This window comes from Papaver somniferum, chromosome 4 (assembly GCF_003573695.1).
Source record: "Papaver somniferum cultivar HN1 chromosome 4, ASM357369v1, whole genome shotgun sequence".
Classification (NCBI taxonomy): domain Eukaryota; kingdom Viridiplantae; phylum Streptophyta; class Magnoliopsida; order Ranunculales; family Papaveraceae; genus Papaver; species Papaver somniferum.
Window position 1 is genome coordinate 41,022,620 of NC_039361.1, and position 25,423 is coordinate 41,048,042.

Sequence of the window (25,423 nt, forward strand, 5' to 3'; positions counted from 1 at the left end):
AGAAGTGCATTACTGTAATAATAATGTGCATGATCCCCATACATATTGTTTCCTGTATCATAAGAGAGATGTACTCAAATTTACAGGAATATAGAATATGTATGGGGAAACAATGTGTTATGCATCCTGGTTTGCCTTACATTTTATCATGACTGAACTTGAAACTAAATACTTCTGACAAGAAATTAAAAGATTCTCCAAGATGGGGTTGCCCCTGCCAGTAATCGTTCCTGATGAAACTTATCAATCATAATCAGCTGTTGCCAATGAGATTCTTACAAGGAGGGAGAACTTAAGCTGTGTGACTGAACTTAAGTTGGAACTAAATAGTTCTGACAAGGTTTTCCCCTCCCAGTGAATGCTAGTGTTGTTTCCTGAGATTTTCCAACACGTAATATGGATCATAATCGCCGCCTAACTAGCTGTGTGATAGCACAAACTGTAAAAGGATGCATAAAACAACAAAGAGAAATAACAAGAGAAGTAAGGAACAAAGCCGTAAAGTAAGAAAAAACAAACGGGAGGCATAGCATAAGTAGTACAAATTCCATTAATATTTTCCAAACAGTAGTTCGACACCCACTGTGGTAAAATATAAAGACATATCTTATTCATAAATAAAAACGACAAATGTGCAATCTATAATTTGGCGGCTTCACCAGATTTCCCTTGACTTGCAGATTTTGATGCCTTTTGTTTCCTTGCATCAGAGAGCTTCATTTTCTTCAGCTGGTCGGCCACTTTCGTTTCATCAGCTTCGTCAGCCTTAACCTTTCTGTCAGCTTGACTTCCAGCGAACTTCTCCCTGAAGAAAATCACTTCTTCATCTTTCAGTTCTTTAAAAAGTGGCTTAGGTATCCCAATTTTATGCCCAGAAGGTACAATCTCCCAGGGTCTTCTTGCCCTATCTATATCTCCGTTTTCATCGCTAAGTGAAAGTGGTATTTCACCAGGAAAATTGAGCTGCTTCACTACCTCAACAGAAATGGATGGCATAAATGGTTCCAACAGAGTTGCTAGAATATAGACTAACCCAACAGAAGTTCTCATAACAACGGCACACGAGGCGGGATCCTCCTTGTAAAGTTTCCAGAACTGGCTAGCTTGCAGGTAGGAATTTCCTTCACTTGAAATGCTCATTGCAGTTTTCAGGCCTTGCTTAAGTTTAACCTTCTCCATAGCTTCAACATATTGCTCCACATGGTTTCCGACTTTCTCCGCCAGCGCCTTTGTCAGGGAGTGCGATTCTGCATTTGGAGCATCAGGTACATTAGAACCATAACCTATGCCTGAAGGTTTGGCAATGAAGCTCAAGACACGATTAATAAAATTCCCCAAGTTAGCAAGCAATTCGCTTTTGAGTTTTGCTTGCAAATCCGTCCATGTAAATTCAGTGTCTGACACTTCAGGCCTATTCGTCAACAAATATTATCTCCATACTTCTGAAGGAATCCCTGTGTCTTTCGCATCATTACCGAATACGCCGACACCTTTACTCTTGGAGAACTTCCCTGCTTCATAATTCAAATATTCTGTAACACTAATAGTCTTCATTTTCGTCCAGTTCTCGCCAGTTCCGATAAGACACGACCGAAACATGATCGTATGAAATGGCACATTGTCCTTCCCCATAAACTGATAAAGCTCTACATTATCTGGATTCTTCCACCACTGCTCCCAATCAGAAGTGTAGCACGATGTTATCGAAATGTAACCGATAGGTGCGTCAAACCAAACATAGAAAACCTTGTCCTTGTAATCCTCATGCGGAACAGGAACCCCCCACTTAAGATCTCTGGTGATACACCTTGGTTTCAGTCCCTCTTTTAGCCATGCCTTTGAAGCTTGAATTGCATTCTGGCTCCAAGATCCAGCCACGGATGTTGTATCGATATGCTTAACCAGTTCCTCCTCCAGAGACGGAATGTCTAGAAACAAGTGGTCTGTCTTGCGAATTTGCGGAGTGTTTCTGCATACCTCAGCTCTGTCGAATTCAAAAGGTTTCCACATTTTTCACACTGATCACCTCGTGCAGAATCATATTGGCATTCGGGTCTAGGACAGGTGCCTTCCACCAGCGGATCAGCTAAGAAACGCTCACATTTTTCGCAATAAAACTGATCCATTGAATTTTTTAATAACTATTCCTTGTCCATCAGTTTGCTGAAAATTGCTTGGCAAATTTGAGTCTGTTGCGGAGTAGAAGTCCGCCCAAACTCATCGAAACTTATATCAAACCACTCATAAACATCTCTATGAATTGCATGATACTTATCGCAAATCTCCTGCGGTGTACAACCTTCCTCCATGGCCTTCGTCTCAGTAGCTGTTCCATATTCATCAGTTCTGCAAACATAAATCGCATTATCACCACGGAGACGGCAGTAACGAGCAAACACATCCGCACTCAAAACACATCCGATGATGTTCCCCAAATGCGGAACGTTATTCACATATGGCAATGCACTTGTCATCAAAACGTTTCTACGGCCGGCAATTGGAAGTTCTGGCGGTTTACTTTTTTCTTGGAAATCTGCCATCGTAAGTAAGGTTAAGAACAGAAAACTACAGGAACTTGGGGTTTTCTCGACACGGAAGAGGGGAAACTGTTTTGATATGTTTTTTACAGGAGAAACTTGTTACCTTAATATTACACAGTAACCGTGCATCACAAGGGATTGGATCCTAGTTTACAAGTATCTGGTATTGACTGAGAAATTAGGGTGTGGAAACGTGGATATCAAGTAAAGTTTTACTTGGGGAGGTGACTGTCGTTGTCACTGAATTAGGGTACAAAATTAGGGTTTTCAAGTTTTTTTAGGTTTCTCCGGTTGGTTGTTTCAGGGAAGTTGCTTTATTTAGACTGTGACCGTGGCTTGGCTCCATGAGGTGTGTTGAAGAGGTGGACCATGGGCTCTTTCGGACCCTATACCGGGCCACTGGAATTTTTTCGTGATAGTCACTAATTACTTTGAGTCGACTCCTTCAGTTCATCACCAAACAAAAACCTCCTCAGCTTCTATTTCCCTCTGGAAAGGAAACAAAGGTCTTGTGAAATTCTCTGATAAACAAACCAGATCTACAAGCAATCAATCAATATAGTAATACACTGTATGTGTAATAAGCCTTATTTTCTCTCTAGAAAACGAATTGAATAGAGAGGTGGAGAGATGTCGAGAGGTGGAGGAGTTGGAATTACGAACGCAGTAAATGTTGGAATTGCAGTTCAAGCAGACTGGGAGAATCGTGAATTCATTTCTAATATCTCAATCAATGTTCGTCGTCTCTTCGATTTCCTCATCAATTTTGGTATTTCCTCTTTGCTTTTTCATTTTATCATTTCCATTTCCATTGTTTGATATATAGATCTAGGGAAGAAGAAGGTGAAGATTAAATGCTGTAATGGCAAGATTTGGAATAAGGGGTTGATACTAGTCCTGATTTTGAGTCAAGTTTGAGGGGACTGAGTTTCTTTGCATCATACTTTGTTATTTAGGGATTTTATTTTATTATTGGAGTATTAGAATTTACTACTACACTTAGAGGATTTTGTTAGGGTGGTGGATTGGTCTTATCTTAGGGTTAGAAACCTATTTTGGTGGCTTCAAAAAGTCCAAAATTAGGTTCCTTCAAGATAACCACATTTATGGAGCTAATTAGCCTCCTCAAGTTTGAGTGTCTTAAGGCAGAATTACATTCCCTCAAGCTTAAGGAATGATTTTAATATTTAGACAGTTACAGACTTAAGTTGAACAGGATGTGTGTTCGAAGAATCATAGCACCATAGCGAGCGCATAATGGATCAGGGTAACAACATGGGTGCACTGAATTGTAATTGATTATATCTTGGTTCAACTTGAAATGTTTCTTTCACTTGCAAATGCCAACTAGTACGCTTCAAGTGTCTATTATTGGTAACAGTTTGGACCCTGTTTCATTTCCTGTTACTGTTGGAGTTTTTCTGTTTTCTTTAAACTTCCTCGCGTTTCATATGTATGCTTTCACTAGTCATATCAGGGTTCTAGTGCTGAATAACAAGGTAACAACCCTAAAGCGTTTTCATCATAGGAAGTTGCTGCGAATCAAGGATTTTGAGTTGGCCATTATGAGTAGCAGTAGTTTAACTGTAAGGCAGCTAGATGCAACAGAAAGAGACCTGAATAAACATCTTCAAATGAGTAATATTATGTTAAATATGTATAATTTATCTATATAATGTAATTCTAGTCTCATATGTAAAAAGATGAAAGAACCCAACTGCTGAAAGTAGCAACGATGCTTTATTTTACTTTTAGCAGCTACGACGCATCTAATGTACTTATCAGTTTTCAGCTTTTACTAAACTCCATTCAATACCATAACCAAGAAAACTGTGAAGAACCGAAGGGTTTTGAATGCAACACCACGAATGACCAAATTCTTATTACAGAAGTGCAATAGACAAAGTCTCTTAGAGAAGCACCATTTCAGAGGTAAATAATCACATGTACAATAGTACAACAATATATTGACACGTGATTTTGGAAGAAAATGGTATTACTTACAGGACGATACAATGTAATTTCCTTTTCTTTACTCTGTTCATTAGTCTTTAAGTTTAGAGATGTCCTTCTCAGCTTATGGATTTTATGTTGTTTGATCATTGATGGCCCAAACCATCCAATTCTTAAATGGTTCCTAATTGGGATGTGGACTAATCTTGTGTTGACTGTCCCAAACTTCAGTTTACTTGATCTTTAGCCAGGCTATGCGTTTGTTTTTCTTTGCGTTGACTATTCCAGTTCCTCATCAATTTTGGTACCTCTTTTCTTGCGTTTTACTTTTTTATTTTTCATTTCCATTCTATAAATCTAGGGTAGAAAGGTGGAAACGAAATATTGTAATGCCAAGATTTGGAATAAAATGGTGATACTAGTCCTGATTTTGAGCCAAAATTGGGACTCAGTTTATTTGCATCATGCTTTGTTATTTAGGGATTTTAGTGTTAACTTTTAAGAGTATTAAAAATATCATTATTTCACTGCGAGGATTTTGTATTATGGGAGTGATTTAGGGAGGTGGATTGGTCTAATGACTCAGGGTTACAGAACCGATTGGAAAACCTCTTGTAATTAACCGAATATGTTCAAAACTAGGTTCGTTACTAGATAACCAGAGTTGATCGGCTACCTTAGGTTTGAATGTCCAAGGCAGAATTACATTCTCAAGCTAAGGAATGATTTTAACTTTTAGACAGTTTCAAAACTTGAGAATGTGATTGATATAACATGAACAGGATTTGTGTGCAAAGAATCACAGTACCATAATGAGCACATAATGGGTGTAACAAGATGAGTGCACTGAATTGTTATTCATGATTTCTTGTTTCAACTTGAAATGTTTCTCTCAGTTATAATTGTCAACCAGTACCGCTTCAATTGTCTACTGTGGATAACAGCTTAGACCCAGTTTGATTTCCTATTTGTGTTGGAGTTTTTTTACTTTTATTTATTTCCTTAAACCTCCTCGCTTTTCATACATGTATTTCTGTCACTTGTCATGTTTATGGTTCTAGTGCTGAATAAACAATCCTAGAGCATTTTGCTCAAAGGAAGTTGCTGCCAATTTTTGAGATACCCAGTAGTAATAGCAGTAGTCTATCTATAAGAAAGCTAGAAATCAACAGCAAAATACCCAAAGAAACATCTTCAAATGAGTAGTATTATACTGTATAAAATATGCATGAGTTTCTATATAATGTACTATATCTCGTCTCGTATGTAAAGAAACGGAAGAACCCAATTACTGAACTTGCTTAAGGTATCTACAATGCTTTATTTTACCTTTAGCAGATTGAGCTAGGATGCATCCAGTGTATTTATCAGTTTTCAGTTTTTACTAAACTTCATTCAATACTATAACGAAGAAAACTATGAAGAGCTGAACGGATTTGAATGCAACAACACAAACGACCAGACTCTTATTACAGAGATATATGTACTTAGCCATTAGTAGTGCAGCAGACAAACTCCCTTTGGAAAAACACCATTTGTAGAGGTAATAGTCACATGTTCAACAGTATTACTTATAAGACAATACTAGGCAATTTCATTTTATTTACTCTTTTCGTTCGTCTTTGAATCTAGAGGTGCCCTTTCTCTGAAGCTCTTATGGGTTTTATATGGTTTTATCATTCATGGCCTTAAATGGTTCCTTGTTGGGATGTGAACTATTTTTGCGTCGACTGTCCCAAACTTCAGTTTACTTAATGGCTGATATCTGCCGCTGCTATGTGTTTATCTTTCTTTGTATCTATGTAAAACTGAGTCCTTACGTTTCCTTCATTTCAGAGGCAACGACAAAAAGCAAGCTAGCATCCTTGAATGAGAAGCTCGATACCCTGGAGCGGCGTCTGGAACTTCTGGAAGTCCAAGTTGGCACAGCATCAGCCAACCCATCTCTTTTTACATGATGTAATTTATGACAATGCAATAACGATTTGTAAAAAAGAACGGAGCATAAATACATGAGCATCCCTTCAATTTGTACACTGCGCTTTGTGTATCCAAGTTTAGTATTCATATCAAATTTTCTTCGAGGGTTTGTTGTTTCCAGAAAGTAAATGATCCATCATAGCTTCTAACCGATCTCACAGAAACCTGATTAAGCTCAAAGCATCGTTCCTGGCGAATTGTGCTGCCAACAGGATACTCTCAGCTTCAACGGGAGATAGATTGAGCTGCTTGAGCATAATCTTGGTACCAACTCCTTGTACTTGACTGTCATTATCTTTGGCTAGGATAGCATCATCATCAATTGAGCCTTCCCACTTAAATTTTTAAAAAAGTCTCACTCTGTAGAGGCAAGCAAAATCAATTGAAACAAAAAGTAGTTCTACCTGTATTTCAGGAAAAGTTTTACTTTTATTTTTTTCAATTTAGCCTGATTTTAAAAATAATTTGCGAAGCCATAAGCAAAGATTTGTTTTCACAAGTCATTTTGAATTTTGTTCCCAGGTCACTTTGCCTTCGCCCAGCAAGTTTGGCTTTCGCCTCAAAGGGTAATTCAGGAGATTAAAAAAAACACAGACGGTTTAGCGGAGAAAAGGCTAAAGTAGGAATTTCACTTTAGGGAAATAAAAATACAAAATAATAAAATCTTATAAACCCTAGCCCACTTCATTGGGCATAACTCTAACTCTAAAACCCTAATCTCTTCGGCTGGTTTCAGCAATATTTTTCGATTCAATTAATTTTTTTCCTTAGATTAGAAGAATTCCGAGCTGAAAATGGGTAGTAAAAAGAGAAGTTCTGAATCAAGTTCTGATGATGAAATAATGGAAGAATCAGAAGATCTAATTCTCACTTCAGATGATGATGATTCTGGTGATGAACAAGAAGAACCTAAATCCATTACTCCAAAACCGAAAAAGAAATCATTGGAAACAAAAGAAGATGTTGCAGAACCATCACCAGCAGCTCCTGTATCTGTAAAACCCATGGAAAGGAGAAAGAAAAGAAAGCAAATGGATAAAGAGAGACACAAAACTGAAGAAAAAAAGGTCAAAGTTCCCAAAGTGCAGGCAAACACTGATGCGGCCGTTGCCTCATCATCGAGTTCGAAACCAGTGTTCCATATAAGTGTTTTTAATGATTTAGCATCTGTTGGTTCATCGATTAGAGAAGCAGCAACTGAAACATTAGTTACAGAGTTGCGAGATGTTCAAAAGGAGTATAATTTGGTGGACAAGAAAGGGGCTGCTGATGGTGGTGGTGGTGATGGGTCTCAATTAGAAGCTGAAAAGAAAGATGGGTTGGATAATTGTGCTTCTTCTCTGAGATATGCTATTCGACGTCTTATTCGGGGAGTTTCTTCTTCTAGAGAGGTATGCAAAATGATTTCAGGTTCTTCAGCAAGGCCTTTTAATGCCTAATTGAGTGATTTTTACTGTGTTGAATTTAGTTAATTAGAACTTATGACATAAACAAGGAAATTCAATTGCACCATACATGATAACAAGAACTTTTAGTTAACTGGCATGTTTTTATGTAATTCAAGTCCAATGTCCTTGTACTAGAATCATCAGTATTGTAGTTTCCCTGGTAATCAGTATTTATGTTAATACTAGCATCTCCCTGTTGATGTCTTTGCTAAGAAGTTGGCTCATGGTACCATCACTAAATTTGTTGCATTTTTATACAACAACTTACCTATTTAAGCTACAGCCTTATTATTTTTTGTTTTAATGATGGGGAGAAATTACTGTTAATTGGTATTGTTAAGTTAATGTTTTAGCAGGGATTTTCAATTTAAATGGTTACAGTATTCTGTGAATGTTAGCTTTGACTATATTAGTAACGTAATCATGACTTACTGGAGCATTGTGTTGAAAAATTGTCTAAGGTCTTGATTTGATGTCTTACAGCCTCTGCTGTAGGAAGGGAGAACCATTGAGACCTTATCACATAGGTGTTGTTTCCCGAGTGGGTTATAGTGTGAATGTGTATGCTTTGAGATAACAACTGTCCTCGTTTCTTTGTTGGTTGTTGGTGCATCCTGGTTCGGCTTCGATGTTTCTTAATTTTTTTGTGCGTGATTAGCATGTCTATTTACTCCGTAACAGTAAATATTGAATGGTCAGCCACTTTGTTTCAAGGCTCAATCTGTCATCTTTGCAAACAAAAACTGTTTAGTGGATGCTGTTATTGACAATTTGGCGATTCCATGTGTCACTTCTGTCAATTCTTTGTTTATTTGGAGCCAATGTTATGTGTATTTGCTGATTGAGAGAGCATAACGACTAGATATTATATGCTTCAACGATGTTGATACAACTCTTCTTGTTACAATCTTTGGCTACATTCATGTGTTTTTGGAACCCTTCTATTCCGTCTCATGGGTGTCATTATTCTTCAGTGAAAGCATTGAGTTTCCAGTTCCAGGGATTATGAACTTTAGACAATAGTGTGACTATACTAGGAGAGACAGATCTCTTTTGAAAGAGTTAGCTGAAAATTTGACAAGGATTGGGTTGAGTTATTATCTACGGCCAATTAGTTTTAATACGAAAATGATTTGTTTTCTTGAACCACAAATGTTGGGTTCTTTTCAGGAATTTTTGTTTTCTCTTTCATTCTACTTTGTTAGTTGTTACTGACTTGTGGCATGTTTGATGTTCTGTGTTGTGTATGAAGTGTGCTAGACAAGGCTTTGCGTTGGGGTTGACTGTTGTTCTTAAAACAATTTCTGATATCAAATTGGATGCGTTGATGAAGTTAATAATGGATATACTAGAAGTTAATTCATCAATGAAGGGACAGGTAATGACTTTCTGTCTTTGAACAATAATATCAGGTTGATATTGTCTTACATGTGAGAAAGATTTTTGAGATTTTTTATCTATGAATTTTTAGGAAGCAAAGGACTACCTATTGGGTCGACTCTTTGCTTATGGTGCTGTTGCAAGATCAGGACGTGTAGCCGAAGAATGGATCTCTAATAACGATACACCTTGTGTTAAACAATTTACTAGCTTGGTTATCGCTCTTGCTTCTAAGAAACGATACTTGAGAGAACCAGCTGTCTCTCTGATTTTGGATTTAGCTGAAAAGGTAGACGTTTCTGTTTTCAGCATTTATCCACGAAAATAGATTTCATTTCATCTGACTGCCTCTTCTTGTTTTCTATGTGTAACGTGCGAGAATTTCATGCATCTAACTCTTTGTGTTCTATCCTGTAAAATAGGTTATCAATGTTTTAGAGCCTCTTTTTACTGAAGAGAAAGTACTTCTGTTGAATTTTTCTTTGTGTTCCCTTTTAACCTAATGTAGTGAATCCTTGTTTGTAAATTTTTCTTTTGTTTTTCTTTTATGTTTCAGTTTGCGATTTTTTTTCCTACCAATCTCGCGTTTAGCTACTCAATTATGTGTATCCCTGTCTTTTGTTTTTTATTGTAATTTCCTCTGTCTTATAGATTTATGTTTACAGAATGATAATCCTGTATTGATATTAGTACTAGGGATATTGGGGTTGTTCTTGAGGTTCAAGTCCATTGTATGAGATCAAGGTGGTGCTTGCAACCCTGATAGAGAAGACTTATCCATATTTGGATTGTTCAATAGATTTGGTCTCTGCCTCAGCCTAGTTTTTGGATTGTTCAGTAGGTTTGGTCTCTGCTTCAGTCTTGTTCTGTTGTGTGAGTCGAAAAGGTGATCAGTTGTTACATGTTAGTGATGTGATGGCTGTTCTGTTTTTTTTTGGAAAACTTAAATTCGTTTAAACATAAGCATAACAAGACTGGAGGAGCATTCTGAAGTTGAAGAGTAAATCTATGTATTGCAACTTTTATGATGGGTAGTTTATTGAAGGCTGTCACTCTAAACCTCACCTGTCAAACAAAAATGGTTTTCAATGCTTTGAACAAGATTATGCAGGGCTTATTTTACTTTTGTTAGACAGATTTAAGTCACTCTAGCTGATTAGACACTCACTTGTGCATTTTGTTTAAAGTTGCAGCAGCCAAAAGTTTTCTTTTTTGTCATGTACTGCAAATTTTACTCCAGTTCTGTTCCTTGGGTTATGTGAGCACAATTATGTTCGTCTGTTTAGCTTGTTCTTATAAAATGCACTAACACTTTTCTGGTCTTGCAGTTGCCTGTTGTAGCATTGTCTAGTCATGTTGTTGAAGCGCCAGGCATGATGGAGTGGTTCAAACATGCAATGGAGGTTGGAAATCCTGAAGCATTACTTCTAGCCTTGAAGCTAAGAGAAAAGATTTCTTCGGACAGTGATATATTCGGTGGACTTTTGCCAAAACCATTTGGCCCGGACAAGATGTTTACCGCTGAGCATCTGAACTCTCTCGTCCCATGCTTTAAGGTATTCCAAAAGCTTATCCTGCAAATATAGATGTGTAGAAAATATAAGCATAGTTGGTCTTTTAGGTGCCAGGGAGAAGAATAGAGTTCGTCAGTCTTGACCTTATTTTGTGAATCTTGTAGGAATCAACCTTTTGTCAGCCTCGAATTCACAGTCTGTGGCCTGTTTTAATAAATGTACTCCTCCCAGATACATTAGCACAAGAGGAAGATGTAACTTCCAGTTCAAGTTCCAGCAAAAAGCATAAAAAGAGTCGCAAGTCTAGTTCTTCGGAGGAAGAGGTCGTAAAGAATCTTCGATGTTTTTGCGAGATTGTTATAGAAGGATCTCTGCTTCTATCTTCCCATGATCGAAAAAACTTGGCTTTCAGTATTGTGCTACTTCTCTTACCAAGGTTGCCTGCATCGTGTATCCAAATTGTCTTCTCTCATAAGCTAGTGCACTGTTTGATGGATATCCTCTCAACCCAAAGTGCCTGGCTATATAAGAGTGCACAATGTTTTTTGAAGGAGATAGCTGATTGGGTGAAGAATGATGATGATCGCCGAATCGCAGTTGTCGTGGCCCTACAGAAACACAGCAATGGAAGATTTGATTGCATAACCAGAACTAGAACAGTCAAAGATTTGGTCGGAGAGTTCAATTCAGAATCTGGTTGCATGGTGTTTGTCCAAAATTTGGTTAGCATGTTTGTGGATGAAGGAGCGGCATCAGAAGAACCTTCGGACCAGAGCCAGACAACAGATGACAATTCCGACATGGGCTCAATTGAGGATAGAGATTCTGCTCTAATGGGGGACCAAGATTCTTTAAAGAGTTGGGTTATAGATTCTCTTCCTAGGGTTATCAAGGACCTGACACTAGATATGGAGGCAAAGTTTCGGGTGCGGAAAGAGATACTTAAATTTCTGGCCATTCAGGGTTTGTTTTCTGCATCCCTTGGTTGCGAAGTGACATCATTTGAGTTGCAGGAGAAGTTTAAATGGCCAAAGCTTGCTACATCGATTGCTCTGCGCCGGCTGTGTATAGAGCAGCTGCAGTTGTTACTAGCAAACACTCAGAAAGGAGAAGCCTCATCCTCCCTGAAAGGAGTAGACTCACCCTCTCCGTTGAGTATCTCTGAGCCAAATGACTTGGGTTTATACTTCATGCGGTTCCTCAGTACACTATGCAATATCCCTTCTATTTCAATCTTTAGGCCCTTAAATGAAGAGGATGGCAAAGCATTCAAGAAATTGCAGGAAATGGAAACTCACCTTTCTCAAGAGGTAATTTATTGCTGATTGCTGTTGTCAGGAGGCCTTTGTATGTCCTGGATTCTTAGAATATACAGTGCCATTATATCCAGGAAAACAGATTTTCTTTTCTGAGTTTGTGTCCTGTTGAATGCAGGTAAAAAATGCCGGTCGCAGAAAAGATGCAGATAAACTTCATGCTCTGCGTTACTTGCTCATACAGTTGTTGCTCCAAGTACTTCTACGACCTGAGGAGTTCTCTGAAGCTGCCTTTCAACTCGTTATCTGTTGCCAGAAATTATATCCTTCTCCTGATTTTCTTGAGTCGGGAGAGGACGCTGTTATGGATGATAGCGAGACTGCAGAACCAGAATTGTTTGATGTTCTAGTGGATGCGCTTCTGTCTTTATTACCTCAATCCTCTCCTCCTTTGCGTTTGGCTGTTGAGCAGGTAGGTTGAATAAAGTTAAATACTACTTACTGGTTCAAAAGAATGAATACAGGTTAAATTATGTAACTTTCTCCACTTAATGTAATCTTTTTGGGTTTGTTGTGTACAGGTTTTCAAGCACTGTTGCAATGACATTACAGAAGCCGGTCTTCTTCGGATGTTACAGGTAATAAGGAAAGATCTCAAACCTGCCAGGCATCAGGCAGCAGACAGTGACGATGAGGATGATGATGATGAGGAGGGAGACTTCTTAAATATTGAAGAATCAGAGGATGATGATGAAGATGAGGTAGAAGAGACTGTTGACAGTGATGACTCTGCTGATGACTCCGAAGTAGCGGCCCGAATTAAGGCAGCTGCTAGTAAAGAATTAGCTGATAACTCCGATGATTCTGATAGCGGGATGGATGATGATGCAATGTTTCGGATGGACTCGTATCTTGTTAAAATTTTCAAGGAGAAGAAGAATCAGCTCGCTGGCGGTGAAACTGCTAAGTCCCAGCTTGTGTCATTCAAACTTCGTGTCCTCTCGTTGCTTGAAATTTACCTGCATGAAAATCCAGGCAAGTAATTGCATCTAATGGCAAGTGTTATTCTTCTTACTTATGAGCTGGTAGAATCCTAGTAGGTTTGCTTCTATGGTCCACCATTGTAATACTTTTGTTGTTTTCTTGCTGCTCAGGTAATCCCCAGGTTGTGAAAGTTTACTCATACTTAGCCCGGGCATTTGTGAGCCCACATTCTAGCCATGGTAACGATCAGCTTGATCAGAGGATATGGGGAATTCTGCAGAAGAAAATTTTAAAGTCAAAGGAATATCCAAAAGGTGAAAATATTCAGTTCTCTATTTTAGAATCTTTATTGAGTGGAAGTTTGAGATTGGCAGCGAAACTATTCAAGAAGAAGAATTCTTCCGTGGATGTGTCAACGAAAAAGCAAGAGGCTTCTTTAGCCAGACACAAAATGGTTACATCTCTTTCTCAACAGGCGACCTTTTGGCTTTTGAAAATCATTCATGCGGGAAATTATTCCAAGTCTGAACTGGAAAGGGTTGTAGAACTTTTCCAGCATGTATTCATGGAGTACTTGGATTCTAAAAAGTCCGGATTGAAACCTGATTTCGTAAAAGAGGTTTTCCAAAGGCATACGTGGCTTGGGCATAAACTCTTCAAATTCATCTTAGAGAAATGTGTAGGTGCGAAATCGGAGTTCAGGCAAGCCCAAGCACTCGAGGTGTTTGCTGTAATTTTGAAGTCGCTGGTTTCCAGAAAGGATGGGGAGTATGAGAGTCCTCTGGCGGAAGACTTGATAGCTCAAATGCCATTATTAGCAGAATTGATTTGGAAGCTGATTACCAATATGCCAAAAAAGCAGTCTTGGAGAGCTCAAGTTCGTCGTTCTTGTGCCAAGATATTCAAGGTAATTTCGATGCTTAATGCGATAAAGGAGTTTCTAAAAGCTCTAAGCAAAGAAGCTACAGATGCTAGTGAATCTCATCTTAAATTGATGAATGATTTTCTCAAAGTTCAAAGCTGTGAAAACTCGGAGGCTTGCGAGTATCAGCTTAATTTGATCAAGTATTATCTCAAAGAAAAAGAATATTCTCAAAGCAAAGAAGCCTCTGGTGCTCCTGAATCTCAGCCTAATTTGATCAAGGAGGTTCTCAAAGTTTTAACCAAGAAAGCCTCTGATTGGCAATCTCGGCCTGGAGAGTTATTTCTCTCTCTGAAGGAACTTCAAGCAAAAGTGAAAGAGGCTTCGAAGGAACTGAAACCAAAACCGAAAAAGGTAAAAAAGGTTAAAGAGCATAAAAAAAATGCTGGTAGTACTACCAGTGCTGCTAAGTGAGCATTCAGTCCCTTTCTGTTAATGCTTCTTGAAAATTTTGTTGTTATTTTCTTCCCAAATTGAAAGTTGCAAGTAAAGAGCTACTTTGATTTATTAAACCTTGTCCACTGGAAAGATAATATTTGGTAAGCTTACTGCTTTATAGTGCTTGGAAACTAGTTCCATAATATTAGTTGTAGTGCTATATGGTTTGCCTCTTTGTAACTTCAATCTGTTGCTGAATCATTTTTCTTAACAGTTATTTGTTAATTTCTTGGAACTGTGAGAGTACGATATATGTTCAGAAATGAAATGTTTCTCTTGTTACTATTCTTTGTTGTTTGATGCTTCAATTACGTGTTGAAACTCTCATTCCACTAGCAGGGGCAAACCATCTTGTTCAGTTTCCTGTTCGCAAATTTCTTGGCAGAGATATTTAGTTTCCTGTTCAGTCACTTCTAATTTGATAAAATGTAACAACCAGGTTGCTGCTGCTGCATTGGCATCTCAGCTCAATGCAACATGATTCTATTCCTGTCAATTTGTGAACCAGAAACATGGATCGGCTCATGCCACCACTTCTTTTTCTGATCGGAAATCAAAACACCAGAACTTTTTCTGCTGAAAGAGGAATTCATACTTTTAGTATAGCAGCAGAAATTCATACTTTTAGAACTTGTTTGTTTGCAGCTGACTCGGCCTCTGACTCAGACATAACCCCTGACTCGGACTCATTTGAGTCAGGTAACAAAATACCCCTGACTCATGGGACCAAACCACTGACTCACTTATTTCCGAGTCAGATGAGTCAGATCTGACTCAAAACAAACATATCGACTCAGATCCAGATGAGTCAGGTGATTTCACTCAGATCCAGATGATTCAGATCCAGACGACTCAGATGAGTCAGGAGTAAACAAACATGGTGTTAGTATAGCAATAGAAAATGGCATCAACGATTTTGTAGAGCTAGCAGCAGTTTGAACAATATCCCTTTTTTCTTTCTGTAAACTTGCTAAATATTCATATACACCAGAGTAAGCTGAAGCCTAGAAAATAAAAGACAATAAGGAGATTGTTGTTGGGAAAATGATAGTAAATAAAAAGGTTTCTAACACAACCCCAACTCTCGAGTATAGTTCTGATGTATGATGAAAAAGAGAAATTGATGGGAGATGCCAATCTAAGCAGACGCCGTAGCTGCTACTAATAAGCCATTGTGCCTGAGAAGGTTCACCCCCTCGGAACTGAACAAAGACCTGACAGGGAAAATAATAATAATTAGATACAACTCATTTAGGAGAAACTGAAGGAGAAAAATTCTGTGGAAGTTGAAATCAACACAATTCTGTGAAATCCATGCAGCTCGAACAAAAGAGAGATCTTTTAAGAAAAAGTATATATAGCGTACTAAAGGCGGACGTCAGGTGGATGATAGTAACAAACACTTCATCTATTCAACAGAAACAGGAAAATGCAATGAAGCATATATATTGTATCGCAAATACAAATACCAACCTCAAGTGGTGGTTTTCTGCTTCCAACAGCAAGAACTGTTTCACGGAACTTGCACCCAGTCTCTTTGACAGCCTGTTGAAAGATGTGCAAGTATAAGTTATTTAAGTAATTTTGCAACCTTCACACCCATACTACCATCACAAGGTTTCTTGACACAAACAGATTGCAAAGCAACCATTTCTAACACTAGGAATAAGAAACAAAGATACTGATATAAATAAGAATTATCTGCTATTTACATACTACATAGTTTCAAAGGAAGGCAGTTTTAAGACATGGAACGAATAACAATTTTAATGATCCTACAGGTTTTAGCACTCGTACCTTTTCACTGTCCAATCCAGCATCCTCAAATGCTGAAAAGGCATCAGCTGATAACACCTCTGCCCACTGCAAAATTTTATTAAGACAAGTCAGTTTAAGCAAGTCATATAAGGGATAGAAATATATCATTTAAAGCTTTAGATAGAATTCAGCCAAAAGATCTGAACATTTAGTTATCTACCATGTACCATAAAAAAAAAATATATATATATATATATACCTTGTAACTGTAGTATCCTGCTGCATATCCACCTGCCATGTCCAAAAGTAAATATTAACACACATGGATGTGTACGAAGATATCCAGCAACTAAGGAATAACCTCAAATAAGTTAAATTCCGAACCTGCAAAGAGTGGCTAAAACCACAAAGGAACCTATCCTCTGGCAATGGTGCAATAACTGAAGTTTTCTCGCTCACTCTTCGATCAATATCAAAGATAGATTCCGACCCACCAGGAATGTAACTTCCATGAAGCTCCAAATCTGTACTGGCAAATTTTATCTGCAAATATGAAAAGAATTACATGTCTCTCCATCTTCACTAACTGTTTGTCGGTCTACCAGCCTAGCTAGTAACAAATGCAATCACCACCATTCTGTCGACCCAATACCTAAGGGCATGGCTTCACATTATGGTCCTTAGGTAAATCTTTATCAAAACTAAACTGATTGTTTCAGGAAATACGTGATGGATCGGGGACTCAATTTTAAGGACTTCAAAATGGCTATAAATTTAAGACGGACATGTATTTGTACCAACTGACCTGGCGAAGGCTCTGTATCCCTGCACGGAAAGTCCTTGCTGCAAGAAGTTTCAAGTAAACTACTTCTGGGAGTGTCTCTCCAGTTTCATAGTGTTTTGCAAGGCTCATCAATGTACCCCTAGAGCATAAATGAAAAGGTTATATACATTTGCTTTGAGAATTCTCATAAACGATAACTCACTCGTGTTTTAGATCAGTGCGACTATCTTTTCTAACCATTTCTTTTCAATAATATATATTTTGTCACTTAAACAAAATAACAAAAATCATTTATTGTAGTCTTGGAAATATCAGAATAGGTATAATAATTTGAAATTTTATAATCACCTTTGGTAACACCGATTCTCCATGAACTGAGAGGGCAATTCAACAGCATCCCATTCTATCCCCCGAATACCAGAAACCAGACCCTCGTCTTCCTTAGTGAGCATGTGTTGGAGCGCATGACCAAACTCATGAAATACAGTCTCAACCTGCATTTATGGTGATTATAACATTCAGCAAGACCTCTGAGAAAACCAAGTAAGAAAGTCAACGGATACACTTCCATATCCTCATTAAGGTTTATGGAAAAAATCTGAACATGGGTTTCAATAATGCAATTCATCCACTGATTTTAAGATAGCACGTTCAGTCCACTACATGGATTATCAATATATAGGAATATCTGTATAGACCCCCAACACCTACACCACAATTTAAGGTTCACATAATCTATGATGGTCTCTGATTCCACACTATATAAAAGGAACTTTGAGGCATTGTGTTTGTACAACCCTTGAAGTGTCAGATGTCCGTGTGTTAGATTTGGCAGTAATTCATCAATCCTGAAAATTATCCATGTTAGCTATCTGTTAGACCAGCACCATGATTTACAAAGACCCGGCAAATAATAGAGGTGAAGGGTCAATTTAGTTTATCTGATACTTGTCTAGAACGAAAAGTCTGTGAGAGTTACCTCTCGGAAGGTCATAAGCCTTGGCTTATCCCCAACAGGGGGTGATTGACTGCACACCATATCAGCAACATGCAACCTAGCGGAGGTACCATCACGTGCAAGAGCACGACTTCGCGAAACAACCTCGTCCATCCATGCCCTCCACATTTTCAGAAGGACGGGAATATGGATCAAAATAGAAATATGCAATGGGATTACCTAAGGAATCTTTGATCCCGTAGAATCTGACATCATTATTCCAGACCTAAAAACAACAGTCACATATCATTTAAACGTGAACTATATATGGTATTACAGCCTCAGGAATCAAATTAGTAAGCATGAGAAAATCCAAAACAAGTGCATAAACATTACCGGGGCTAAGCCATCAGCTGCCTCAACATCAATGTCAAACAGTGTCTTTGCAAGGCTGAAAAGGCTATCCATGACCTTTGGCAATGAAAAATATGGGCGTCCTGTATAATTCAAGCGAAGTTAAACAACAAGCATCTATGTTCGTAACTAATTTTCAATCAAGCTTGCACTACAGAGCCTACTTGCTAATTGATATCACAAAATACTCGCGCCCAAGAAAATTCTAATTTCAAGCCTTTATTTCTTAACCAGTTTACCCTTTCTGATCTGTTAGCCAGTCGCTAGACTTTGATCATGCTAGAGGAACCTAACGTATATAAGAGTTCCAAAAATGTCCCTTCTAAATGCTACATGGCTAAATCAAAAAAGAACCAACAATATGTAAGGTAGCAGTATATACTATATATACACTTAGTGAAACATCAAAATAGTGACTAGCAACCAGTTCAAGCTTTAGTAGATAAACTAAAGTCAAATAGTATGAACACCAAATAAGTTGCTGCAATTTTCAAACAGAATCAGAGAGACCTGTTACACATACCTTGTTTATGTCATATTTTGACTCACGCAGTCTCTCACTCCAAAAGCTGAGGTCCCAGTGACTTAAATCATTGGCTTCTACGGCACCCTGCTCTTGTGAGAACTTTCTAAGGTCTTCCATATCTGAAAAATAAAATGAACTCAATCAAATCCTTCATCAACTTGATAAGCACTTGCTTACCTGTTAGTTCGTTCTTCATACATAGATTCAAAATAGAAATTTACAATTCTACAAGTTAAGAAAGAACTGAAAGTTTCCGACTTGACATGCATTTTTCTGCAGACTACAAAAGGTGTGCCATCCTAATTACTACTCCCTCTGTTTCAAAATAATAGGCTTGTGTATGTGCAAATTTGCACATAAACAAGCCTATTATTTTGAAATGGAGGGAGTATAATCTTCTTGGCATGCTGCAGTTCTAGGTAGCACTAAAGGAAATGACAATCGTAATCAGGAAATGACAATCGTAATCAGCCCAAATCATATACATTTCAGTTACGAGTAGATACCAAGTCTTGTAAACTATAAATAATCGTAAAGATACTTCAATAGTACTCTGTAACTGATTCTAACAGTGGGAGCATAAAATAAAGGACTTAAAGCCTAACACTTGCGAGGGAACCACAAAAGAAAAAAAAACCTTTCAAAACATGAAAATGCAACAGAAGAAAAATCCCTTCAAAACATGCAATATTGGAAAAATAACAAGTGTAAATAAGTCATGCTACCTTGAACTGCCGCATTCCAAGAAGCAGTTCGAAGCTTTTCAAGGAGTTCCTCTGCAAATTTTAATTAAGATAAGTAAGTTTAAGCAAGTAATATAAGGGGTAAACTTAGATCAACTTACATTTTTAGATACAAATAAAACTAGCAAGTTCTTAATTTAGACAAAAGATCTGCACATCTAGTTATCTATTCAAAAAGAAAAAAAAAATTACCATGTAACTGTAGTATCCTTCTGCATATCCACCTGCCACATCCAAAAATAAATATTCAAACACATGGATGGAGATAAGGAAATCTAGCTACTGAGGCAATAACCTCAAATAACTTAAATTCCAAACCTGCAGAGATGTGACTAAAACCACAAAGAAACCTATCCTTTGGCAGTGGTGCAATAACTTGAGTTTTCTCACCCTCTCTTCAATCAATATCAAACATAGATTCTGACCCACCAGGAATGTAACTCCCATGAAGCTCCAAATCTGTACTTGCAAATGCTATCTGCAAACATTAAAATATATGAAAAGAATCACATGTCTCTTCCAAATCTGATTGTTTCATGAAATATGTGAGGCTCAATATTAAGGACTCCGAAATGGCTATAAATTTTAAATGGACATGTATTTGTACCAACTATGGCTCCGTGTCCCTGCATGGAAAGTCCTTGCTGCAAGAAGTTTCAAGTAAACTTCTTCTGGGAGCGTCTCTCCAGTTTCATAGTGTTTCGCAAGGCTCATCAACGTATCCCTATAGCATAAATGAAACGGTTCATATGTTAACAAGGCCCGTACATTTGCTTTAAGAAAGTTCATTAACAGTAATTCATTTCTGTTTTAAATCAATATGACTATCTTTCTTAACCCTTTCCTTTCAATAATATATATTTTCTCGCTTAAAAAGAATAATAAAAATCATTAATTGTAGTCTCGGAAATAACAGAATAGGTACAATAATTTGAAAATTATCATCACCTTTGGTAACACAAATTCTTCATGAACTGAGAGAGAACCCAATTCAACAGCATCCATTCTATCCCCTGAATACCAGAAACCAGCCCCTCATCTTCCTTAGTGAGCATATGTTGGAGTGCATGACCAAGGTCATGAAAAATTAATGCACGGAAACTTCTTCTGACCAAACTGCTTTAGAGTTGCTATTCAGCACTAGAACCATGAATATGACAAGTGAAAGAAATGTACATACGAAAAGTGAGAAAGTTTTAAGGAAACCAAAAAACTCCAATACTAATAGGAAATGAAACTAGGTGTAAACTGTTCTTAACGATAGACACTTGAGGAGGTACTAGTTCGCATTTGTAAGAAAAAGAAACATTTCAATTTTGCACACATTAACATACGTGCTCATTACGGTACTATGATTATTTGCACACAAATCTTGTTCAACTTAGTCATTCATTCATATTCTCAAATTTTGGATCCGTCTAAAAATTAAAATCATTCCTTGGCTTGAGGGAATGTAATTCTGCCTTAGACATTCAAACTTGAGGTGGCTGATTAGCTATATAAATGTGGTTCTCTGGTAACGAAGCTATTTCTGGACAGTTTAGAGCCACTACAACAGGTTCTCTAATTCTAAGATAAGACCAATCCACCTCCCTAACAAAATCTTCCCAGTGAAGTAGTGAATTGTAATACTCCAGCACTAAAAATCCCTAGATAACAAAGTATGATGCAAACAAACTGAGTCCCCTCAAATTTGACTATAAATCACACCTTATTCCCTAGACATATATATCAAATAATGGAAATGAAATATGAAAAAAACAAGTAAAGAAGAAAGAAAAGTACCATAATTCATGAGGAATCGAACATTGATTGAGATATTAGAAATGAATTCACGATTCTCCCAGTCTGCTTGAACTGCTATTCCAACGTTAACTGCGTTTGTAATCCCAACTCCTCCACCTCTCGACATCTCTCTCCCTCTCTATTCAGTTCGTTTTCTAGAGAGAAAACTACAGACAGAAGCTGAAGTGCTGAAGTTTCTTCTGTTTGGAACTCAGGAGACTCGAATGTAAGAGTGGTGACTACAAAATTCCATGGGCCTGTAGCCCGGCCCGAAAGAGCACATGGTTCCCGTGGTCCACCGGTACACTTTTGACCATGTATTTCTTTCTATATATATACAACTTCTTTCCATAACTTCTGCCAGACAACCAACCAATCACCGCACCAAGTAAAATTTACTTGTTTACACACTCTAATTCCTCAGTTTAGAAGCACTGATCGTTTCCTTGATATGCACGGTTACTGTATAATATTAAGGTTACGAGTTTCTCCAACATCAAGATAACAGTTTGCCCTCTTCTCTGACAAGAAAATCCAAAGTTCCTGTAGTTTTTTTGCCGTAGTTTATACCGATGGAAGATCTCCAAGAAAGTAAAGCACCTAAACTTCCAATTCCCGTCCGTGGAAACGTTTTGGTTACAAGGGCATCACCTTCTGTGTATAACGTTTCATATCTGGGAAAATTCATTGGATGTGTTTTGAGTGCTGATGTGTTTGCTCGTCACTGTTGTCGCCTCCGTTATGACGTGATTCATGTTGGCGGAACTGATGAATATGGAACAGTTACCGAAGCCATGGAGGAAGGTTGTACCCCGCAGGAGATTTGTGACAAGTACCATGCGATTCATAGAGATGTTTATGATTGGCTTGGTATAAGTTTTGATGAGTTTGGACATACTTCTACGCCACGACACACTAATTTTCCAAGCAATTTTATTGATGGAGAAGGAACGGTTGTTAAAAGACTCAAGGAAGCAGTTTTACTGTGAAACAACATGTAAGCGTTTCTTAGCTCATCGGCGTCAAAATCTGCAGGTCAAGGTGAAGCCACCATATTATAAATTGCATTGTCGTTTCAGTCACATTTAATTTGCGAACAAGTTTGCTGCAGCATTGGAAACATCATCCTGTTTGCCTTTGGTTAAGCATCTTTCTTTTATGATACCAGAACCAACAATATGTATGGAATATATATGTCACACTAATGCACTTATTTTTCAGATTAGAAATCAAAGTGTCTACAATGCAGACTTAGTACAGAACTTTATTCATACAATAATATTTTACTATGAGACATGGTTCAAGTGGACCGTAACTCCATTACAAAGTAATTCCATAAAAAGCCAAAACCATAAACTAAAGCATTTGTCTAGAGAGATAGAGTTGCAGGGACATCAGATACTCTCTTCTCCTTTTATTTTCCAGCAAAGCATCTCCAACTTTAGTTGATCCTGCAAGTGCCCAAAGAGTTCAGATTTAGTATCTACGTATATCAAATTTCTTGTGCTAAGCGAAAAATATCAGTGAATATCCTTAGAATCTCAGCTCAGTAAGCTGATATTATGAAATTCTGGAGACTGTGTGCAAGATATATACAAGTTAAGATAAGTTAATTAACTGATTATGATCGATAACTTACGTGCTGCAGTCAATGTTTTTGGAGATAGGGTAAGAGAGAGGAACACCACACTTGGTAGGAAGTCCACTGGCTGCATCTTCTTTTATGTTCTGGTACTTATTAGCCGCATCTTTAACACAGCCGCATGCTTGACGTTTCTCTTCTGTGGTAATTGCCATCCCTTTGATTTGCTTAACTCCATCACAACATGCTGGAACAGGCACAGCTGCAGTGCCGACCAAGTATGGCATGCATTGCACAAGGCACTTGTCAACATCCGTACAGGTAAAGGCTGCTTGAGTTGGTTCAACCATCATATGAGCCATAGCGAGAACAATAACAACACAGAGAAACACCTTCATCATCTTTCTTTTATGAGAACTTGAGTACTATATATGTGTTCTGTGTATATATCGTTTGCTAGTTGATTTTGCTGTGCTTAATGGAGAAGAGCTATGGGGTTTATATAGTGACCACAACGATGAGCATGCAATATCTTTTTGAACCAATTTACGGTAGCTTTGATGTGATCAGTTACACTGTTTTGGCTTCTAATGCAGCTTCTTAAATTGGCGTTTAGTTTCTTGATAAGGCAAACATGATAAGAGTTTGTTATTCTTGTTGCGCCTTCTCCATTATGGAGATACCGAGCTTTTTTGTTGCAGACATTTGCAGGAGCCTGTATTTGCCTTTACATTTGTATCAAAGGTCTGCTTTTAGCATCAGAGGTTGATTTTTTTGTTTCGTATATTGTTACAGTTGAGCAAATGAAAAACTGGTGCAGACCGATAATTCTACTAGGCATATTTACCACATCATAGATATCACCATGAGAGGTTCACCACGCCAGGCACGGTCATCATGTATTATTCATTAATGCTAATGTTTCACCATGATTTTTCTGTTGAACTTCAAGTGTGGACATTCCCAACTCTACTCTTTTCATTCCGTTTAGGGCCCGATTTTTGAAATACATTGCCTTAAGGAAAACAAGTGCTTGTACTTACTTGCTTCTCAAAAAGCAGAAGAAAGAAGAAAGTAAAGATTAAATTTTTTCGAAGCATCATAAAAAAGCAGGACTGCTGCCTGTTGCCTACCAATGTCATTGCTAATATCCATGGCTATTTCTGTTGTGGAACTCCCTTTATGGTATTAACGATGAAATCAAAGATGAGCCGAGATTATTATTATTAATATTTTAGTAGAAAGAGTGCTTTAAGATTCGGCATCATTCCTTGACAATAGTAATTTATATTTCTGTGTTAACGTGAAATAAACTCCCAAAAAAATGTACAATGTTCATGGCTGTACTCTCCCTTGAACTACAGCGCCAAATTATGCTTGCTGTTGGTGTTTTCTATTTTTCGGGCGCTCACCTGGGGTGCCCTGGGCGCTAGGTGCTGGGCTTGGCGCCTCGCCTTGCCCAGCACCTTTTACAACATAGCCCTTGAATAACAAAACAAAACTATGCAAGCCATGCACCAAAGGAAAGTTAATCAGAGCTTTAGTGTGTTTTTTCTTTTATCCAACATTTACTTAATTCATTCAGGCGAATCAGGCCCTCTAAATAAATCGTTTGATTCGTTTAGGCTACAAAGTTGCTTAAAATTTTGGATCAAAGGTCTTCCCTAGTGTGACACAAAGAAAAAAGACAGAGAAAGTAGAGAGATAAGAAGAATTCTTATTAATGTGTGTAGAAAAGGGAGAATACAACCTGTATTTATATAGGCTAGACACAAGGGTATCCCGATAATAAACGGGATTTACCCTAGATATTATGAACATAAATAAACGTTTATTGTTGAAAGATTGTAACAGTGAAAACTATATGCTAACTGACTAGCATAAAGGGCTGAGTATGTGGCAGTTTGATTTGAATGGTTTGTACCTTTTCAAATATGTACGGTTATTGAATTTGAAAAGTTGCACAACTCTTCGTATGTACCCTTTCATGAACCGTTGTAACTGTTGGAGAAACAACATCTTAACTGTCATCTTTTGGAACTCTATAAATAAGAGAAAGCAAACGGAAGGCAAAAACAGAAATATGATTTCTTCTTCCTTCTCTTCTCTTCCCCGTACCTCTCTCATAGATTGGTTTCCTTCTTTTTCGTTGTTGAAAATTCTAAGAGAATTTCTAGTTTTGCTAGACTATAAATTCTGAACTTTGTTGAATCTTGGAAGTGATTTGCTTAGTGACAGAATTTGTCATGGTATATTGGATCAAGGTAAAAGGTACAAACGAATTATACATGTGCCTGGTCTTATATACAAGAACCAGAGATAAAACAGGAAGGAAATAACTTGGTGTACAAGCCAAGTAATGTACAAATATAACAGATACACTAGAATAATAAATATGGTACATCTGCATAACAGATTATGCATCTGCATAACAGATTATGCATCTGCATATATATCTGGATATATCTCGTAATACCCC

The 25,423-nt window shown here is 37.7% G+C and overlaps 3 protein-coding genes and 2 pseudogenes across 3 annotated transcripts; 2 read left to right on the forward strand and 3 right to left on the reverse strand.

The window, feature by feature from the left end:
* Positions 1–594: 594 nt before the first annotated feature.
* Positions 595–2,779, reverse strand: LOC113275252 (annotated as a pseudogene).
* A 182-nt stretch (positions 2,780–2,961) lies between these two features.
* Positions 2,962–6,580, forward strand: LOC113275253 (protein BRICK 1-like). The gene is made up of 2 exons (XM_026524726.1): positions 2,962–3,309; positions 6,330–6,580. The coding sequence occupies exons 1-2, from the start codon at positions 3,171–3,173 to the stop codon at positions 6,449–6,451; spliced, it is 261 nt and encodes an 86-aa protein (XP_026380511.1). The 5' UTR covers positions 2,962–3,170; the 3' UTR covers positions 6,452–6,580.
* A 590-nt stretch (positions 6,581–7,170) lies between these two features.
* On the forward strand, positions 7,171–14,700 carry LOC113275256 (rDNA transcriptional regulator pol5-like). Its single transcript, XM_026524727.1, has 8 exons — positions 7,171–7,864; positions 9,174–9,299; positions 9,393–9,590; positions 10,630–10,857; positions 10,980–12,125; positions 12,250–12,543; positions 12,653–13,106; positions 13,226–14,700. The coding sequence occupies exons 1-8, from the start codon at positions 7,268–7,270 to the stop codon at positions 14,389–14,391; spliced, it is 4,209 nt and encodes a 1,402-aa protein (XP_026380512.1). The 5' UTR covers positions 7,171–7,267; the 3' UTR covers positions 14,392–14,700.
* A 654-nt stretch (positions 14,701–15,354) lies between these two features.
* LOC113272399 lies at positions 15,355–21,489 on the reverse strand (annotated as a pseudogene).
* A 1,508-nt stretch (positions 21,490–22,997) lies between these two features.
* On the reverse strand, positions 22,998–23,345 carry LOC113272400 (non-specific lipid-transfer protein B-like). The gene has a single exon (XM_026522240.1). It carries the CDS (start codon positions 23,343–23,345, stop codon positions 22,998–23,000), a length of 348 nt encoding a protein of 115 aa, XP_026378025.1.
* Positions 23,346–25,423: the final 2,078 nt, after the last annotated feature.